The following is a 17,928-nucleotide window of genomic DNA, read 5'->3' on the forward strand; positions in this document are numbered from 1 at the left end:
TATTATTTGAATTATTTATTTTCAATGCTAATAATAAGTTACTTGTCCTAAAATAATTGTAAACATTTGTCACCTCAAAAAAAGGCAAGCTTGTACTTGATCTTTTTGGTCTGCCTTAAAGATTATTAAGGTATAAAAATGAACATACATTTTGCATCAGATATTTCGTCTTTTATATTGCGGAAAATTGTGGTTTTGAAACTCATACCCGATACATTGAAATGGGCTGTTTAATTTTAAAGGATCTGTAATAAACTCAGTGACAAGCCAACGAACCTTTTTCAGTACATTATCTCTTAAGTTTGTCATGTAATATGCCGTCAATCCCTGCTAGCGGCTATTGATTTTGCTTATCACTAAAAAATATATTGCCCATAATCGCAAAAATTGCCTAAGGTTATTGGTGAAAAATAATTTCTGATAAGATAAAAGTGATAATTGAGGAGTAAAGTGCAATTTTGTAACGGCTTTCGGACTTGTAAACTTGTACTTAAGTGTATGTGAACGAGTCTATGGATGATCAGCAAATATATCTTAAAACGTCATTCGAATTCATCAGCAACGTTAATAAATGCCCTGTGCATTTTTTAGGACTTTGATTACTTTTTTAGCTAATAAAATTAAATGTGTAATCAGAACGAAGAGAAAAATAATTCAATCAGGATTAATTTTAATTGCATTTTGAAGTCAAGGTTGTCAGGTAAACTATAACTTAGATTAATTGCTTGAGCCGCGGTTGCAAATACAAAAAAATTACGGTTTTGCCCGCAAATATTGAGGTTTTTAATTGCCGAAAACAGCATTTTATTGGCAAGAAAAATAATCAAAGTATTGACTGAAATGCAAGGACTATCCTACCTTTTTGCCATCTCGAAACTTGACGGTACCCTCGATAATGGAATTGTCGTCGCACATATTTAGCCAAAGTTAATGGTAAATCCAGCAACAAACCGCGAACTCAATTATCACATTATACTACTAAAATTCAACTGAACGCGCTAAACGCGCATACATACAACACTTATCACTAAAACATCCTAGGAAAAAAATTGTAAACACACTGTTTTTTTGCGCCGAGACAATTTGAAAAGGTTTATTTACATTCACTTGAATAAACTGAGCAAACTAGTTTTAACCAAGTGTAAACAATTTTAGAATTCTCCAGAAAATACACTTGAATGAATGTGAAGTTTTTGAAAAACTTTTGCGAGTTTTAAAACTTGTTTTGCCGCTTTTCGCGTAAGATTTTTCAACTGAGCGACATAAAACTACCAACACGAAAGGCAGCGCGCGACTAATTCGTAAGTGCGGCCGGATTTCTGTGGAGCGTCGAAATTCTGAATGCGCCTGCTTTGTGTATTTTATTCGAGATGGATGAGGCAGAAGGAATTGAAGAAGGATATCAGGGATTTTCAGGGACTCTTCCACTTTTCGAAACCGCCGAAATAAAAAACTGGCTTGATGCAAACAGATCTACAAAGCACAATATAAAAAAGCGAGTTAATACACGAATGTTTTAGTATATGTCCTTTGTCAATTGTTTTTTAACGCCATTTCATTCTGTATTCTTTATACATGTGCATGTATCAGAATGCAACTTGAAATAAAGAAAAAAAAATGTTATGAACATTTGGAAACATGATATCACTGATTTAAACAATCCTAGAAAAACCATCTAAAGCTCAATATAATTGTTTTTTTAGATATAAATGTGTGATTTCAAATTAGGTAACTGGTACATCATCTCGTCTTTTTTGTGACAGGGTCTTGCAAAATATTTCAAGAAATATTGAAATTGCCACTCAACAATGCGGCGTCCAGAAACTAAACCGACTAATGAAGACATCTTGATTATTTCGCACACGATTGAAATAAGGCTCTTTGAAGATGGACCTCTAAAATAGGATTTTTTAAATTTGCTCAGTTACTGTTTTTCTAGAAGAATCTCAAATACGTTTTGATGTAAGAACGGTGTATTAATTTTAAACATAAGCGCCACATCCTGACGGTAAACTGAAATATATAATTTTATTTTTTTGCACTTTTTTAATTTTATAATCACCATCGAAAACTTCAGATTCTTTTAGAGGTAAGAAGGGAACAATTGTAATGCGATGCAAAAGTGCAAGATTCCTAAGTCCTCTATTTCGTATCACAACATTACAAATAAACAAACTTTTGATATAAAAACATTAATCGGCATTTTAATAGTTCACGTGCGATCAGCGAATTGTTAGTTGCAATTGTTAACTTTTCGTACAGATAGGAAAAATTTGTATATTTTGCTAGTCTTTGTATAATACATGGGTATGGTTTCCAGATTCGACGAAAATATCCGACGACTTCACTCACCAAAGACAACTTGTGCAGCAAGAAAGATAATAAAACGAAGGAAAAATCAAAGCATTGTTCTCACAGACACTCCAAGAAGACAATTGCTAGAATAAAAGCAAATTTTACGGAAGCAGAAGTCAACCTCAGTGAAACTAAAAATTGACTTAGTTCCAAAGAAGTGGATATCAAAAGGAACAATTTAAAGAGAGGAATAAGTGACAAGAACGCTGATCAACACGAGTTGCAGAAAAGGAAATGTTGGAGATTTCAGATGATGTAATTGAAGATTCACTTTGCTTCAATTGTATTGAAACTTATACCAAGTTCCAGAGTGAAGTGGATTCAGTGTAACAAATGTAAGAAGTAGGCTCACAAAAAATGTGCTCATAAATTAGGTTTTGATTTTTATAATGTTTGAATTGCGATAGCGACGACGAAAGCGATTCATTTTATAGCGTTTTTACTTTGTTGCATTAATAGAAAAATATTAAGTAGGTATCAGCATATGTTTTAATTCCCAAATCTCACCGTTTGCTTACAAAAATGATTGCGTAGTACATAATTAATCGTGTGGTTAATTATGGTTTCCAATACTATGCATTCACTTAGGTAATTTTTTAATTTTGTTTCTAAATTATGGAAATTCGAAAATATTATAAAGTAAGAGTGTAGCACAATGTCCAAGTTAGTGGTGGGTAGCACTTTATTTTACCTACAAGTTTTTATTTACCTGTGATAAAAATCGCAAGTCAAAAATTTCACATTTATAGCCGATCTCCCCTACTTTTGTCTCAAGTGGTTGGGATATACAGGATGCGAGAAAAATATATTTGAAGTGTTCGCATGACAATAAAAAAACTGTAATTATATTTATCCTAACAAAACTGAAATATTTTAAATAAATTTATTATATTATAAAGTTCAAGCTACTTGAGGCAAGGGTAAGTTTTGAGATTTACCTAATTTTAAAAGTAACATATATTTGAAGGTAAAAATCGTAAAATGAAACACGATTTTTTATCAAGATGTAATACCAATAAGAGCTTATGGCTCTGCTTATAGACTTATGTTTTAGTTTGTTTTGCAAAAACAAGGTCTGTGCTTGAGTTGGGTAAAAATTACTACTCCTAAATATATCAGTTTCGATCTTCTTTTAAAAATGTATTATTTTTTCAAAACTAAGCAGAATATAAAATGAAGACGATTGAAAGTAAGTATTAACATTTCCCTTCAGACTCATTAATTTTTTAAAGCTAAGCATTGTTTCTTATATAAAAATATCCGTTCCTCTCCCAACAATATGAGCATTTGACCCAATGAAAAAGATTTATCGGCTGGGCGACAAATTAAATATTTTAGTCTACTGACAGGATGATTAATATGACGAAACAGTTACATAGTTTGAAAAGGTTGCGCGACAGAACTTACAACTTTCCTTGAAAAAGAATGGCGTTTTGCATGACATCTGAACATTTTGATATGAAATCTGGCCTGGTAATACGAAAAATGCCGTGGTATGATTATTTTCTAGTTTTACGCAGTTGCTGGATCTTTCAGTAGTCATTAACTGAATTAAGTTATACTGTTTTTACAGAATTATTCTTTATGAGCTTTACTGTTTAATTTAATTTATTCTTTAAATATTTTTAAATATTTACTTAATTATTATTTATTATGAATTAATTAAATTTCCACTAATTATACCATAAAACGCTTTAAGATAAAATTTCGATAAAATCGCATTAGTCACTTAACCTTTTGAAAAAACATGAAATAATTCCATTCGTTCAGTTTGTCGTAGTGGTTTAAGCGAAATCCTTTGGAAATAATTGGATCAACCAATATCAAATTTTTCGGAAACTGATTGTGGGACATGATTCAGCTGAAGAATTTCCCTTTTACAAAATTTTGACACGACATATTTACTTTTATAATCTCACAAAATTACAAACAAATTAGCTCAACTTATTGTTCTATTAATGATTGTTTTTCTAAATTGGAATAGGTGAAATATTAGACATCCACAGTCAACTTTAAAGATGAAAATAGTGTCCATTTTGTGAAAATTCACTCCAAGTTTGACCTGGTAGGCTAATTAGTTGGTTAGGTAATATGCTCATTCACAAACACGACAATTACACGGCAATTTGGAAATTAAATGGCTAAACCTCGTACTTAGATACTACCCAAAATAACAGTAGATACTTAACTATTTCGCTTATAACTTTGAAACTTTTCTAAAGGAGTAATATATTTGCTGATGATATTTTGTATATTTCAAAATATAAGCTTCAAATATAAAAAGCTATATATTGACCAATTTGTCAAAGAGAAGGGTTTTTTTTTAAATGTTTTAGCGTTTGAAGATTTCCACAAAAGAGGCCAATGGCCGCGTGTAATGTACAAAGAAGATGAAGATGGCTCTGACACAAGTAGAAATCCTTGCTAAGCATCTTGCTCAAATTAAGGTTCCTCTAATATTTTCGATAATTTTCAGGAAAGCTGATGTTTCATAACTAATCGTTTGCGAACCAACGCAGCAATTTTTGATGAGTTGATTTGATAATTTCTAATGCTTTTACATGCGTTAAACACCAAAAACAAAGCTCCAAAGTCAGTTGCTAGATAATGTTATGACTCAAACGCACACTTAAAGAAACATCGGCCCAAATCCTAACGGTACGAGTCAACGTCTTGATATGATAGTGCTTATGTAAAACCGAATGGCACGAAATAAAAGTTCATTTAACTCCTGGTTTTAAAATTAAAATGAGTTGATACGGTAGTAGACACCACAGATTGTTAACACCCAAACAAAACGAAAATTAGCCGCTTGCGGATGAATAAGCCTATTATTATCTTTTGTTCGCATCTCTGACATTGACAAAGACCTCCTTATTTGGATGTTATTTTCCGGAAGTAATCGAGGTGCAAGTTTCATGTCATGCCGGCGACATGTCGCTCGGTCTACTGTCCATTGTTTTTTCTTATGGGTCATGTCATAGGTCATAAAACTCTAAATGTATAATGATGGAACCAAATGTGGGTGATATGTGCCTTGAATTCATTAAACATATAGAGGCTGGTAATGAAACTACCAGTATATTGCTGAAAAATATTCTAGTCGCCAGCACTTTACTACTCTTACTGACTTGACTGTAAATAAATTGTTAATTTTATGTTAATTTGGATAATTTCCGGAAGCGCTTCGAAGTTTATGTTTCCATTCCAAATAAAAATTTCCTAAATAAGAGCACTTAATTCTAAGTGAGGAAAATTTAAAAACAATGTTGAATATGTTTTTACTGACTAAATAATTATTAATACTCAGCCAGTTATCGAAGACCAAAATAAACATGTTGAATGCATAGACTTGAAAAATTTTATTGAAGCTTTAGTTTTAGAACATATTTTTCAAATAATTAATTAACTATCCCTGTTTGGACCTCAGGGTTTAATCTGATCAACGCTTTTCAGATACCATTTTAACGTAAATTTGTTCAACAGAGGAAATTTTACCGATCAATATTGATGAACGTTCTATAATTGTACCGGCTGTTAAAGTCATTTAACCGTATATTTAGTGAAAGTAAGAGAAATCCGATAGTTTTTCTCCAAATTATAAGACATCTGAATAAAGCGATGTGTTTTACCCATTTTTATTTACTGAGGCATTTGTTCCAACAACTTTTTCTACGCGCGTCAAACTTCGTGAATATCTACATTATTAAGTGAATTGAATATTTCGAGTCACTTTACTTATTTCAACAAAATAAAATTTACTATTTTCCTGTATAAATTTCCTTGCGTAAGCTTGACACTATTTTAAACTTTTTTTTTAAACATAAACTGACCCAAACGATACACTTTTAACTTAATTATGTCAAATAAAGCATAAATAACCTTAATTTTTTTAATTTTTGCTGTTATTTCATTCAGCAAGAAGAAAAAATCACCTCCTGGAAGAGTCTAATTAAAGTGGTACTTACCCACCCTCTTTGGAAAGTAAACTGTTGTCTCATTCCTTACCTGCACAAAGAACAGGTTATTAATAATAAGTAAATATAATAAACGGGTAGTAATTGCAGTAATCTTATATAATGAGAAAACACTTGAGTCTAATTAGGTATTTCATCTGATTTTAAATAGTTATCTACTTTTTAATTGCAGCAAATATTCCAATAGATTTTCCCCAGTTATTTGCTGAATGTTGATTTATTCTGAGAAATCGTGTAACATTTTAATGCAGTCTGTTCATGATGTGGACTTTTTATTTTCAGAACAACCCAGTTTCTAATCCAGTGAAATTCGAACCGCCAGAATTTCGAAAATAAACACTTTTCGACGAAAACCCGTGTATACATTATCAGAAAATTAACTCTTTCAAACAGCTGGAGAAAATTCGACAGCAAATAAATTTCATTTGTGTGTCGGTCTGCAGTATTTAATATTATTAAGCAGAGTTGAAAGTCTCAAGTCTCAGTCGTTATAATTGATTTGGATAGTCGAGAACACCTGAAGAGATTAGTATAAATTTGGCAAACAAGACGGTCAAAAATTAGCTTTTTCTTGGTGGTTCTAGTGCCAATAAATCACGTTAAAAAAATTCCAAAGATAAGAAAGTTTTTAATAAGGAATAATAATGCTATAATAAAGAATAATAAGTCTATTGAGCAGGACTTTCAGTGTACACCTTGAGCATTTATCCCCAAAAAAATTATTTCCCATCCATTGTTTTAAATCAGCGAACTGGCTGGATATTCAGGTAGGTATTTCAAAGGGGCTTCAAGCCAAAATCGCATATGAATAGAACTTTTGGCACCCATTAAAGGGTCTGAGTCGATTGTTTTTGCCAAACAAAACGTAAATGTAAAATTCAAATTACGACAAGCACATTTGCAACTTTTAATAATCTGTGTATTAATTTCCAATTAAATGAATTACTCCTGTTTCTTTTCGTCATTCCAGTGCTCACCAAGGGGCATTCTTTAAGCGTTCAGTAATTACATTAAATCTTCGAAATGGAAAACTAACATGGTGAAGCAAATGCCAGCCATAAATTTACGCCTCATTTAATTCCGTATGAAATTTGTATGTGCCGACAACACGAAATTGAAAATAATGGATTTGGTTTAATCCAAAAACGAGGGGAAGATGGAACAGGAATAATTTTAATTCGAGTAATGTGTTTTTGGAAAAGTCTGTTTTTGAATTCGTTCGAGGAGGAGAAGTCGAATAAAGGATAGTTGTTTTCGATGAGTGATCGCACTTTCAATTTGTATAATTAGAATTAGTTTTCCAGTGTTTTTTAAATATCGACCGTTAAAAATTCGTTGATGTTTCTTAAAATTACTAATTTATGTAATGCTACTGTAAAATAAATTTTAGCTGTGATCTTTAAATAAGTGAAACATCTAAATTTCGTTAATGAACTACTGTTCACATATTTAATATAATTACACACCTGATTCTATCTCCAACATAATTGGGTTTCCCAAAATGAGCTTTTGAAATGAAATTGAAACCTGTTCTATTTTTACCTACAATTTTCTAAGCCATCAGCACTTGAATAAAGAATCACATTAAATTAATCAAGATGTAACAAACGACTACATCATGGTTAAGAGATCTGAGTCTATTTCAACAGCTTGGAACTGCGGTGAAACGATCTCCTAATTTATTTGAGTGATTCGAAGTCATTATTTTTTATTAAACCAGATCGTCTAAATGGGAAGAAAAATGTAATTTCGTTGATAAAAAGCATTAAGTGATACTGTCTGATGTTTGGGTCATTTCTTACGGAAGCAGGAACTTTGAAGTTTTTCGAGATAATTCATTTTTAAATGGTTTTAGTTTAGTATATATTTTACAGCGTACCAAAAAAAATCTTTTAATTTGAGACGACTTGAATGTGTGTGCAATTGCCTTAACTAAGGCCAAGTAAAGTCAAGTATTTTATTTGTAAAATTGTTAAGGATTTTATAAATTTGTCATTTAACTATAAAAAATTGCGACTGTTGGTTGTTATTTGCGAGCCAGAAGCTTTAATTGGACATAGACTAAATGAAAATTTTGCTGATAACGTTGAAGCTCAATATTGAAGATCTTCAAAACAATACCTATTTTAACTAAATAACAAAATTGTATCGAAGATATTGCAGATCAAACATGAAAATAACGAATAAACTTCTCGAAATAACTGCGAATAAACTCACTCGGTTTTGAATATCGGATAAGCGCCGGCATTTCCTATGCACCTCTATATATCCTTTGATTTCCGATATTATTTGAACTCCAACCCCCTCCGGAGATCTCACCCCGAAAACCTTTAGTGCAAACACTAGACATTTTGCATTTTCACTTCCGCTCAAAGGGAATCCGAAATGGGGTAAAAAATCGCGCCCCATCAGGCTGTTTATTCGACAAGGGCACTTTCGATTTCCGAAAATCGTAAAAATACGGTCTATCGACGTCGCATATGCACCCGATTTTTAGTGTTATTGTACATGCAATTTGAGCAGCTGACATATACAGTCGTCGACCTGCCGATTTCGGTAGTTTTTCCAGGGGATCGAAATTATTAATGATCCATTTCACCGTCAATTTATGGAAGAGGTAAAAGCGCGAAAATGTTCAAGAGAATAATTGCGAAATGGAATGTTTCCCATAATTAACACGAAAGCTGCGCAATTAAATAAATTTCGATTTTGTTTTGCTTTGCAATCAGTTAATTGCTATTGCAAACCTTCAATGTTCACTACAGTTACCAGATGGGGCAATTAAATAGAAAATTATCAACTTCAAAGAATTCCAATCAATAAAAGTCATTTTAGAGGATTTCTTTGCTTTCTGGCAAAAGTTGAGAAAATCTGAGAATGCAATTTCTATTGGATCTAGTCATTCTTAAATTCATCACCTTCAATTTTATAGGACACTAAAGCATTGAAATTGCAACTACTAAAATACAAATACTGACGAAACGTTAGGCAGATTTTTTAGACAGGCAAAATCTTTTAGTACTTATGATGAGTCGTAAAAACATACATATTAACAAACTTAAAAAATGCATTCATTTATTTTGAAACAGTTCCGGTAATTCAAATGACCACAGTTCCACTAATAGTTGCATTTCACTTCCAAGCAAGTACTTAATTGATAATGGCTAGTTTTTTACGGAACCCGCAGATCGTTACATATAAATTAAAGTAGTAATTGTTCGTTCACTTAAAACGGTGACTGAAAAGGCAAACCTGGAAAAATATTATTAATCCTACTTTTCAAGTATACTGGAATATCTTCAGAACACTGTTGAAGTGTTCTTTTCACTGCACTTTTCACGCACCAACGTTTATTATTTCCAATTTCAAACTTTCTTTTTCCCAAGCGAAAAAGTAAAATAAAGTTATACTTCCTAATGCAGCTTTGAAGCAGTTTTGCAATGAGAGAATGGGAGAAACAACTTGAAAATGTTGGCCTCAAATTGAATATGATTAATGGATTAATGTGTGCAATGTTGGACCCACATGATAACCAAGCAAATCAAGGAAATGAGTAAGCAAATGAAGAAATTGTTTGTCCCAGAACCAATATAAAATAATCCCCCAGAAAGAAAGGTGTAAACGTAAAAAAGAGGAAATAACTTCAACATCAGGAAGATAAGTTAAATTATCTCAGCAATTTTATAGTTTTTTTTTACAAAGTTCTTGTTGGGTATTTCGCCTCAAAAAATTTTGTCTTTAAAGAAGAAAAAAAAAATTTGAAACATTTTCGGTAACTCAAATAACAGTTCCACTAATAGTTGCATTTCACTTCCAAGCAAGTATTTAATTGATACTTGCTGGTTTTTTTCACGGAAGCCGTGGATCGTTACATATAAATTAAAGTAGTTATTGTTCGTCCACTTAAAACCGTAGATATTAATTAATTTATTTATTTATTTATAAATTATCAATTATCTCCTTAAAAAAAATTTGAGGCAAAATACCAAACAAGAAGTTAGTAAACATCATTCATAAATGAATCCGCCTCAACAATATAGAACTCATCTACAATTTTATAGTTCTCAGATGATGCCGCAACGTGCAAATTTTTTGGGAAAACGTAAGCTCTTTTCGATTTATTTCTTAAAAAACAACCAATTGAATGGAGTTGATTTTTGAAGTAATTTAAAAAAAATCAGAGCACAATTTTAATAAAGCGATAATAGAAATAGAGCGCAATTTTTAAATATTTAAAAATAGATAGATACATCTCATTACAGAAAATAATTGGGTCCAAAACCAGCATAGCAACTCTTCATTCGGTAAAGTCCGTTTATTAACAAATCAGACAAATTGATGTAAATATCCTATTTCAATTGTCCCTGTTAGACTTTTCACATTAGCAAAACAAGTTGAGCTTAAGATCTTTCTTCAGGATGTTAAAATTCTTCAACACCATTATTTCTCATCTTGTATTTCATTTCGATATCATCCTTCACTGTTTGGATCGCTGCTAAGTGATACATCAAAGTGACCCTTTGATGAACTATACTAAAAACTCATTACAAAAATTTGCCACCCTAATCTCTTTAATCCTCGTAATTTAGTTAGATGCAACGGGTGTGATGAATACACATGCATTATTTTAATTTTGTGCGAAGGGAGATCTAGTTTTATCAAACCGTTTTCCCAAGTGATCTGCGAATCATCGTGATGTATCGTTCATTGGCGCAGCCACTTTGGACATAAATCGGTTTGAAATAAATTCAACATTAATTTGGACAGTTCAGAACACTCACAAGTTGAATACTTGAATAAAAGCGTAGACAAATTGAAACTTGATTATTATCAAGCTATGGAAATATTAGCAAAAAATAAAGAAAAAATATATATCATAAGTGATGAGGAATTAATTACATGTTGCGCCAATGATGCTTCCCCCGTATCATCTTTAGGGTCCGACACCCTTTCCACCAGAACGGATTAGCAGTAAAGACGACATAAATTAAGCATACAGATTGGTCATCATTGGTCCTTCAGTTGCTATTGTTTTAAAATTGCGTCATACCTGTACAAACCCTAAAAATGTAGGGTAAAATATTTTAGAATCGTTTCGAAAAAAATATGTTTGATTCCAAAAAATCACACGTTTGATTAAGTTGTTTCTATTGAAAACCGCCAGTCTTTAAAATTTTCATATATCCCGTATATTCCAGCTGAATCAGCAGCATCCGTTAATACAGTCATTTCTCGAATTTTATCCATACCAACTTTATTGTAAATAATTCGCAATAACTCGCTTGCGGTTCAATTAATTTAAATTTTATTATTTTCCACATGAAGCTATGAACACTTTCACCACACGATGATGATTCAATATGTTATTAGATTTGTTTCACAATTGTTCAAAACGAGGAGGAAAATGGATTTGCAGTTTTAAAAAGTCTATCAGTAAATTCTGCAAATCCGCAAATTACCCTTTCAAATCCCAGGCTGATAAAATTGAAAAAATAATTGGATGGTTCTTAAATCCAAGTGGAGGCGGATTATTGAGGTACTGGAAACCCAGAACTGATTTTCATTTATCTGATTTATTAGTGGATTTTAATATTATCGTGTTGCCGGAAATCCATTATTTTCCTTCTAAAATATTTAATAGAATTGTCAATTTTAAAAGAGCTTAGGTATCATTCAACTCGATTTATTTAATTGACAAAATGTATATAGGTACAGTTATACGGAAGGCTTAATATTAGTGGCAATGCTTAATATTTGCAGCTTAGTACAACTTAATAATACGGCTAACTTGAAGAAAAAGGTTGTATCATTATGCCTTAGAGGCAGCTTTCCGGACGTCCTTCTAATTATGCTAATTAAGGAAAATTTAATTTCAGCAGCACAGACGAGAAGGAAGGCGTTAGAATTGCCTTTCTAGGTTGGCGCCCTTGGTTATTTTTCTAAAGGAAATTCTCAATTAAAACCCTTTAATTAAAATTATTTCTTTTGCTTTTGAGAAGCGAAATTATTATGAGCTAATGAATGAGAAAAATCTCTAGTCCCAATCACTGTAATGATAAAGATGATGAAGCAACTTGCAAAGAATTAAAAGTTTCAGCACCACCATCCAGATGAAGTATATTTCACAGTGGATAAATAATTTGTTCTTACTTAATTTATTAAGAAAATAGCCTCATTTGTGAGGCCTCTCAATTATCGCAGTAGAACAATCTGAAATGAGAAGCTTATCTGACACAAGAGCTTACCAGAAACTCCTAATGGTCAAAATGTCACTGGATGAGATTTACAAGCGCTTTAAGCCTACGCCACTAAACGTACAGTGTCAGCCTGTTTGAATTTCGTTGATTTAGAGCCGGAAGAATTGTCTAAGTAGCAGATGGAAATTGTTTTAATTGAGCAAGACGTTAATTGGGATTATGCGTCAAAAATAAAATTTGCAATTATTCCAAATGCGTTTGATTTACTCGGATTGTGCTGACTTTTAAAATATTTTTTCAATATTTGAAATAGTTGGTGCTAAATGAATGTGAAAAGCTTTTCTATCCATCATCGATTTCCCACTTCCAAAAAGTATCGATAACTTTTCTAAAATCTGAAAGTTACAGTAATTACTGTTTGGGTTTGGGTCAACTAATCAACAACTTTAGACTTCAGCGAATATCCACTTTGGATTGAAATGTTAAAACTTCTAATGACAAACTGAGATTTATTGATGTCGACATATACCATACTTAAATAATTCCCACATATGTATTTCATCAACACATCAACCGAAGTTAAAACATTCCGTCCGCCAAATGAGCACCAAGAGGCTCTTTGAAACTTCTCATTACTTGGAGAGTCTCTTTCTGGCAGTATTCCTAATTATGTTAGTTAGCTTGTGTAATTATTAATTAGCTTAGTTAACAGAAATTTTCAGAAATGTTGCCTTATTGAAGCACTTCTTTGCAAAGGTATCTTATATATATTTGCTATTTAATTTAATGTGTGTTTTAATTATTTTTGCAGAGGATGCAAACCAGGCGCTTGTTTTGCGTCAAGTCAAATTACGATTTCACAACAAGATGAGTTTTGGTCAAATTTAAGCAACAAAGTTAAACCATCTACAATATAAAAAGCCAGTGTAGCCATATTTGTTTCAAATGTGATGGTTGTAGGTAGTGTATATAACTATTTTTAGGTCACTTAATATCACCCTGGAACATCAAATTAGGTGCTCGATTAGTCTTAGCTTAGAAGGTACTTATGAAAACCACAAATATAATTGAATTGCATTCTAGTTGCAATAAATAGTTTAAGTTAAACCACTTAATAGTCATATTAAGTGACTATATTAAAGCCTATCCACTTTCGAAGCAACAAATTTTGCATAAGCAAGAGCAAAACATCTTTGAAGACGCAAGCTTCTCGTGCTAGCGAAACGCCAGGAATATATTATTATTCATGACTGCCTACAAGCCCGAAAAACACAACAGTTTCCATATTATCTTAATTCCTTACTTCAGCAGCACTATCTGTCCTATTGGTTCGATTAAATTTCATCCCTTCATCCAATATCAAAACTCCGGTTATCTGTTTCGTTAATTAATAAAATTATTACCGACAAACACATGAGCAGCTGATCAAACAAAATCATCGTCAAGGGTGCTCAAATTAGCACTGTCACCACTTACCGTTAGACTCAAAACACTAATTAAGAAAGCAAAAATATATTCTAAACAAACCAGAAGATCGGTAACTGGAAAGCATTAACACCCCCTTGTGCCGCACGTGGCAGAAGTTATTTGAAGCGAGCACATTTGAAGACGCTGCTTCGTATGATATTTAAGGGCAACCATTTTTTTTAAACAAGTCTTAAAAAATTAGAGAATTACACAAATAGAGAATATTATTTTATTTCTGAATGTTCTTGTATCAGTAATCTTATATTTAAATATTTAGCTTCATGTTTTTAGAGCATGACGTCAAATAAATATAATAAATCCAATTATCAAATCACGAAAAACTTTTGCACACTGGAAGCCAGTTGGAATTATAATTAGTGCCAGAAAAGTCTTATTTCCTTCGTAGTTTTTTATGATATTTATTTGTTCAGACTCTTCAAACTTGTACCAGCGCTTCTTCAATGTGTGTACGATGTTTCTTTATTAATCTGATTAATCGCTTATATAAAAAGAAACACAATAAAACTAGTATCCGGAAACTGCATTCGACTCGAAATTTGAAGAATCACAGAAACATTATAAATTTAAATTTTACCTAATTGGGCGCGTGCATTAAAATATCCACTTTAACAAAATATGATTTCGTTAAAATGGCAGATTTATTGTTAGAGCATAAATCCCAATTAAAAGTTTGAAAAATATTAATTAAACATTGCAGCTATGAAACATGGCTGCTAAAAAATATTTAATTAAACCCGAAGCCCAGAAATAATTCACAACTTCGTACTTTCGTAGATATTGCGGGCTTTAAATTGTAAATTTTTGCAAATTTGCCTCGAGGCCTTAAATCCAGTATCTACGTAATTGAAGAACACTGTTGGCGTGTTTCAACCACTCCAGTGTAACTTTCCTAATTGAGTGTTCAAACCGAGAAAAAAATCGCTTTCGGCGCTTTTGAAATGAGGAAACCCTAACAGTCAATCAAGTATTAACCTAATTAATTATTTAAAGTATTTTCAATAAGGAAATTCCAAAGCAGGCAAGTTGCAATTAATTTATTTCTTGAAGCTTTGCTTGTACGGTGCCAGTTGATTTTCTAATTTGCATAAATTCTACTTAACTAAACACTCTAAAAAATTAGTTTCCCAAATTACTCAGCTTGCTAAAAGAAGCATTGTTATTGTTGTACATTTTTAATTAAAACTCATAGATTAATAACATTTTAACTATCCTTAAAATAACCACACTTTGTGGTCAAATGAAAATGTGCAGGTTAACTTAAATATTAGTGGAAAATAACTGTTAATTCGAGAATAAAATGGGTCTGCAAGACTTACCATAAAGGCGAATATAAATGCACAAAACTAAATGTTAAAATGTAAAATGGCGCGACTTTTTATTGCGTTGAAAAGTTGAAAGTTTTGAACTTAAAGTGCAGATCTAGAAAAGTTTTATTAGATTTGCACTTATTTGTTCTACATGGAAATACATCAATTCTAACTATAAAGGCGCCCAGCGTAACGTATGGCTTTATTGACCTATTATAACACGTAAGATAAACAGATTATCCATAAATGCCAGCAAACAGTGTCGGATGACTGCAATTAGAGAGTTGAAATTGCATTTTGGTTTTACTGGTTCAAATGGCTTTGTTTCTGGCATTATTAGCCTGCTAGTTAATTAATAGTTTGACCATATAAATCAATTCACAAAGTACAATTAAATATCGTAAATATTTGCAATTTACTGTCTTATTTCAATTTACTTTTTCGTTAACCGTCGCTTCAAACTTATGATTACATAAATTCTCGGCATTCTTTATCAAATAGTTCATTGGAAATAATCATAAATGAGCACGATACTAAATTATGAATGGAACTAAACACCTCGTTATTATAAAAATCACTATCATAAATACAGCGCTAACAGTTAAAATTTATGAGTGTTTCTTGACATTATACATAGGAAATTTCAGTAATAAGACAAGTATTTGTTGTGGTATAAAAACGACGTCTTAGAAGGCTTCAAATTTATTGCATCAATTTTATCTGTAGGGAAACAATAAGATCGGAATATTTTTATGCTGGGAACACATCGAGTCGTTGTTTCATTTCATATTTGTTAATTAACAACTTTTTATAAGTTGTTTTCTAAATTTACGATCAAGCAAGCTATAGAATAAATGAGTTACCGTACAAACATCAATGTAGACGTTAAACATTTTTGGTTCCACAAAAATTCTTTTATGCGTAGGAATATGTTGAACATGATAATAAAGATATTGTTATTTTATCGAGTTTGCTGCAGTAGCACTCGAAAAAATTTAAAATATATACTCTCTTTATAAAAAACACATTGGTTTCACTTGAAAGAATCATGCAGCATCACTTTTTCCTTTCATATTTATTCACCTGTGAATGTTTAATAAGATGAGGGATAACCGACGGGCGATAAAAGCAAAAAGACATAAAAATCAAGCAACTTTTACACTGTAGATAATGGTTTCTAAATCAAATCTACCGTCATATTTTCATAGAAAATAGTATATACTGTATTTCTGTGACATTCTGTTTGAAGTAACATTTGATTACAAACTGGAACGTAATTTTTATCAGCATCGTTACGCCTTTCTTCTTCTCCATTCCATATTTATGCTGCGCCCTTTCTCGGATCATCCTTTATTTGCCTTTGTCTATTGCTCAAACCGCATTGTAGCGTAGCTAGTTTGTTCCCAGGGCGATTTGTAAACGTTATTGCCAAATGCTTTGCTTGAAAGGCATTTGCAGGAATAACGACCGTCCATTATTTATTTCTATTAAAATTTTCTACGGACGAAATGAGAACGGTTTGTCTGGATTTGGGCGGTCTTTACCAAATGGTGATAGTTTCAAGTGGAATTGCAATTTGTGGTAAAGGTCTCGCAGAAAATAGGACATTTTGAAGAGTACTGCATAATTTATCATTTGCTCATTATTTTTCAGATACACAGTAAAAATGGTAATTGTTTTAAATAATACTATGTTTTATATTCGCAAGGTTTCAAGTTTTTAAGGGCCATTATTGTAAAGGATGACACCATCAAGGTGTAATCTTAAATAGCGTAATACGAGTAATAAAGAAGAATTTTAAGTGCATGTATAAAAAACAGTACAAAGAAGCTAGATATAATAACTCAAATTTCCTATCTTTGTTTGTAATATAAAGCTTGGCTTGGGGTAATAAAAACTGCCTGGTTTAATTCTGTTTCAAAATAACGTATTTGGAAGCGCTGATTGCAAATAATTTAAAGAAAATTTTTCATCGGCTTAACCTATAAGCGGTTCCCCATGAATATATGGGGCTTAAATTAAAATGATGAAATACTTCTAATTCAAAATGTTTGTCTAATTGATCTGCTTCAGTTGCACAACAAACCTGTATGTTTTAATTCCGAAGCCCAACTTGTTCCTTAAACATTTTTATCGAATGTAAAACTGTTGGGGGTAAAACCACGAAATTAATTTATCACTGCCTTTTAATAACCGTAACAACAATAATTGATTAAATCTCTGAAGTTATCAATTTTCGAACCGCATATATACCTTTATTCGTTTCCCTTCTACGGCTGCAAGTGGAAATTGCGATTAAGCTAATTTTGTAGCTTCTTTCATTTTAAAATTGCTCAGTATGCACTTATGTTAATAAGGCTTAAAGCCGTTAATACTCCAGCTCGAATTGTTGGCTCTATAAACTTATATTGATTCAGTACTTTTGCGGTTAATTTCCAAGCAACATTCGAAAATATTTCAAGAAATGCATCCTTTGGAGAACGAATTATTTATTCGAACAATAATTGATTTGAATGTTTCTCAGTTTATAAGTCAACAACGGTTGAAAAGAGTTACTTTACTTGAAAACCCGCAATGGAAACCTTGAGGAACTCTTTAACTCCA

General features: G+C 31.9%; 1 protein-coding gene across 2 annotated transcripts in view; it reads right to left on the reverse strand.

The window, feature by feature from the left end:
- Positions 1-17,928, reverse strand: part of LOC109546531 — a 414,797-nt gene that overhangs the window by 198,652 nt on the left and 198,217 nt on the right. The window contains exon 1 of one of the 2 annotated variants that reach the window (XM_019917522.2): positions 859-1,313. The exons of the other annotated variant lie outside the window; for it this stretch is intronic. Within the exon in view, the coding sequence (XP_019773081.2) occupies positions 859-915 (57 nt within the window). The 5' untranslated portion in view covers positions 916-1,313. Of the gene's footprint in view, positions 1-858; positions 1,314-17,928 lie in introns of those variants that run through there. 2 annotated transcript variants of the gene reach the window in all.

This window comes from Dendroctonus ponderosae, unplaced genomic scaffold (assembly GCF_020466585.1).
Source record: "Dendroctonus ponderosae isolate FM_Combo_2020 unplaced genomic scaffold, Dpon_F_20191213v2 Dpon_F_20191213_2, whole genome shotgun sequence".
Taxonomy (NCBI): domain Eukaryota; kingdom Metazoa; phylum Arthropoda; class Insecta; order Coleoptera; family Curculionidae; genus Dendroctonus; species Dendroctonus ponderosae.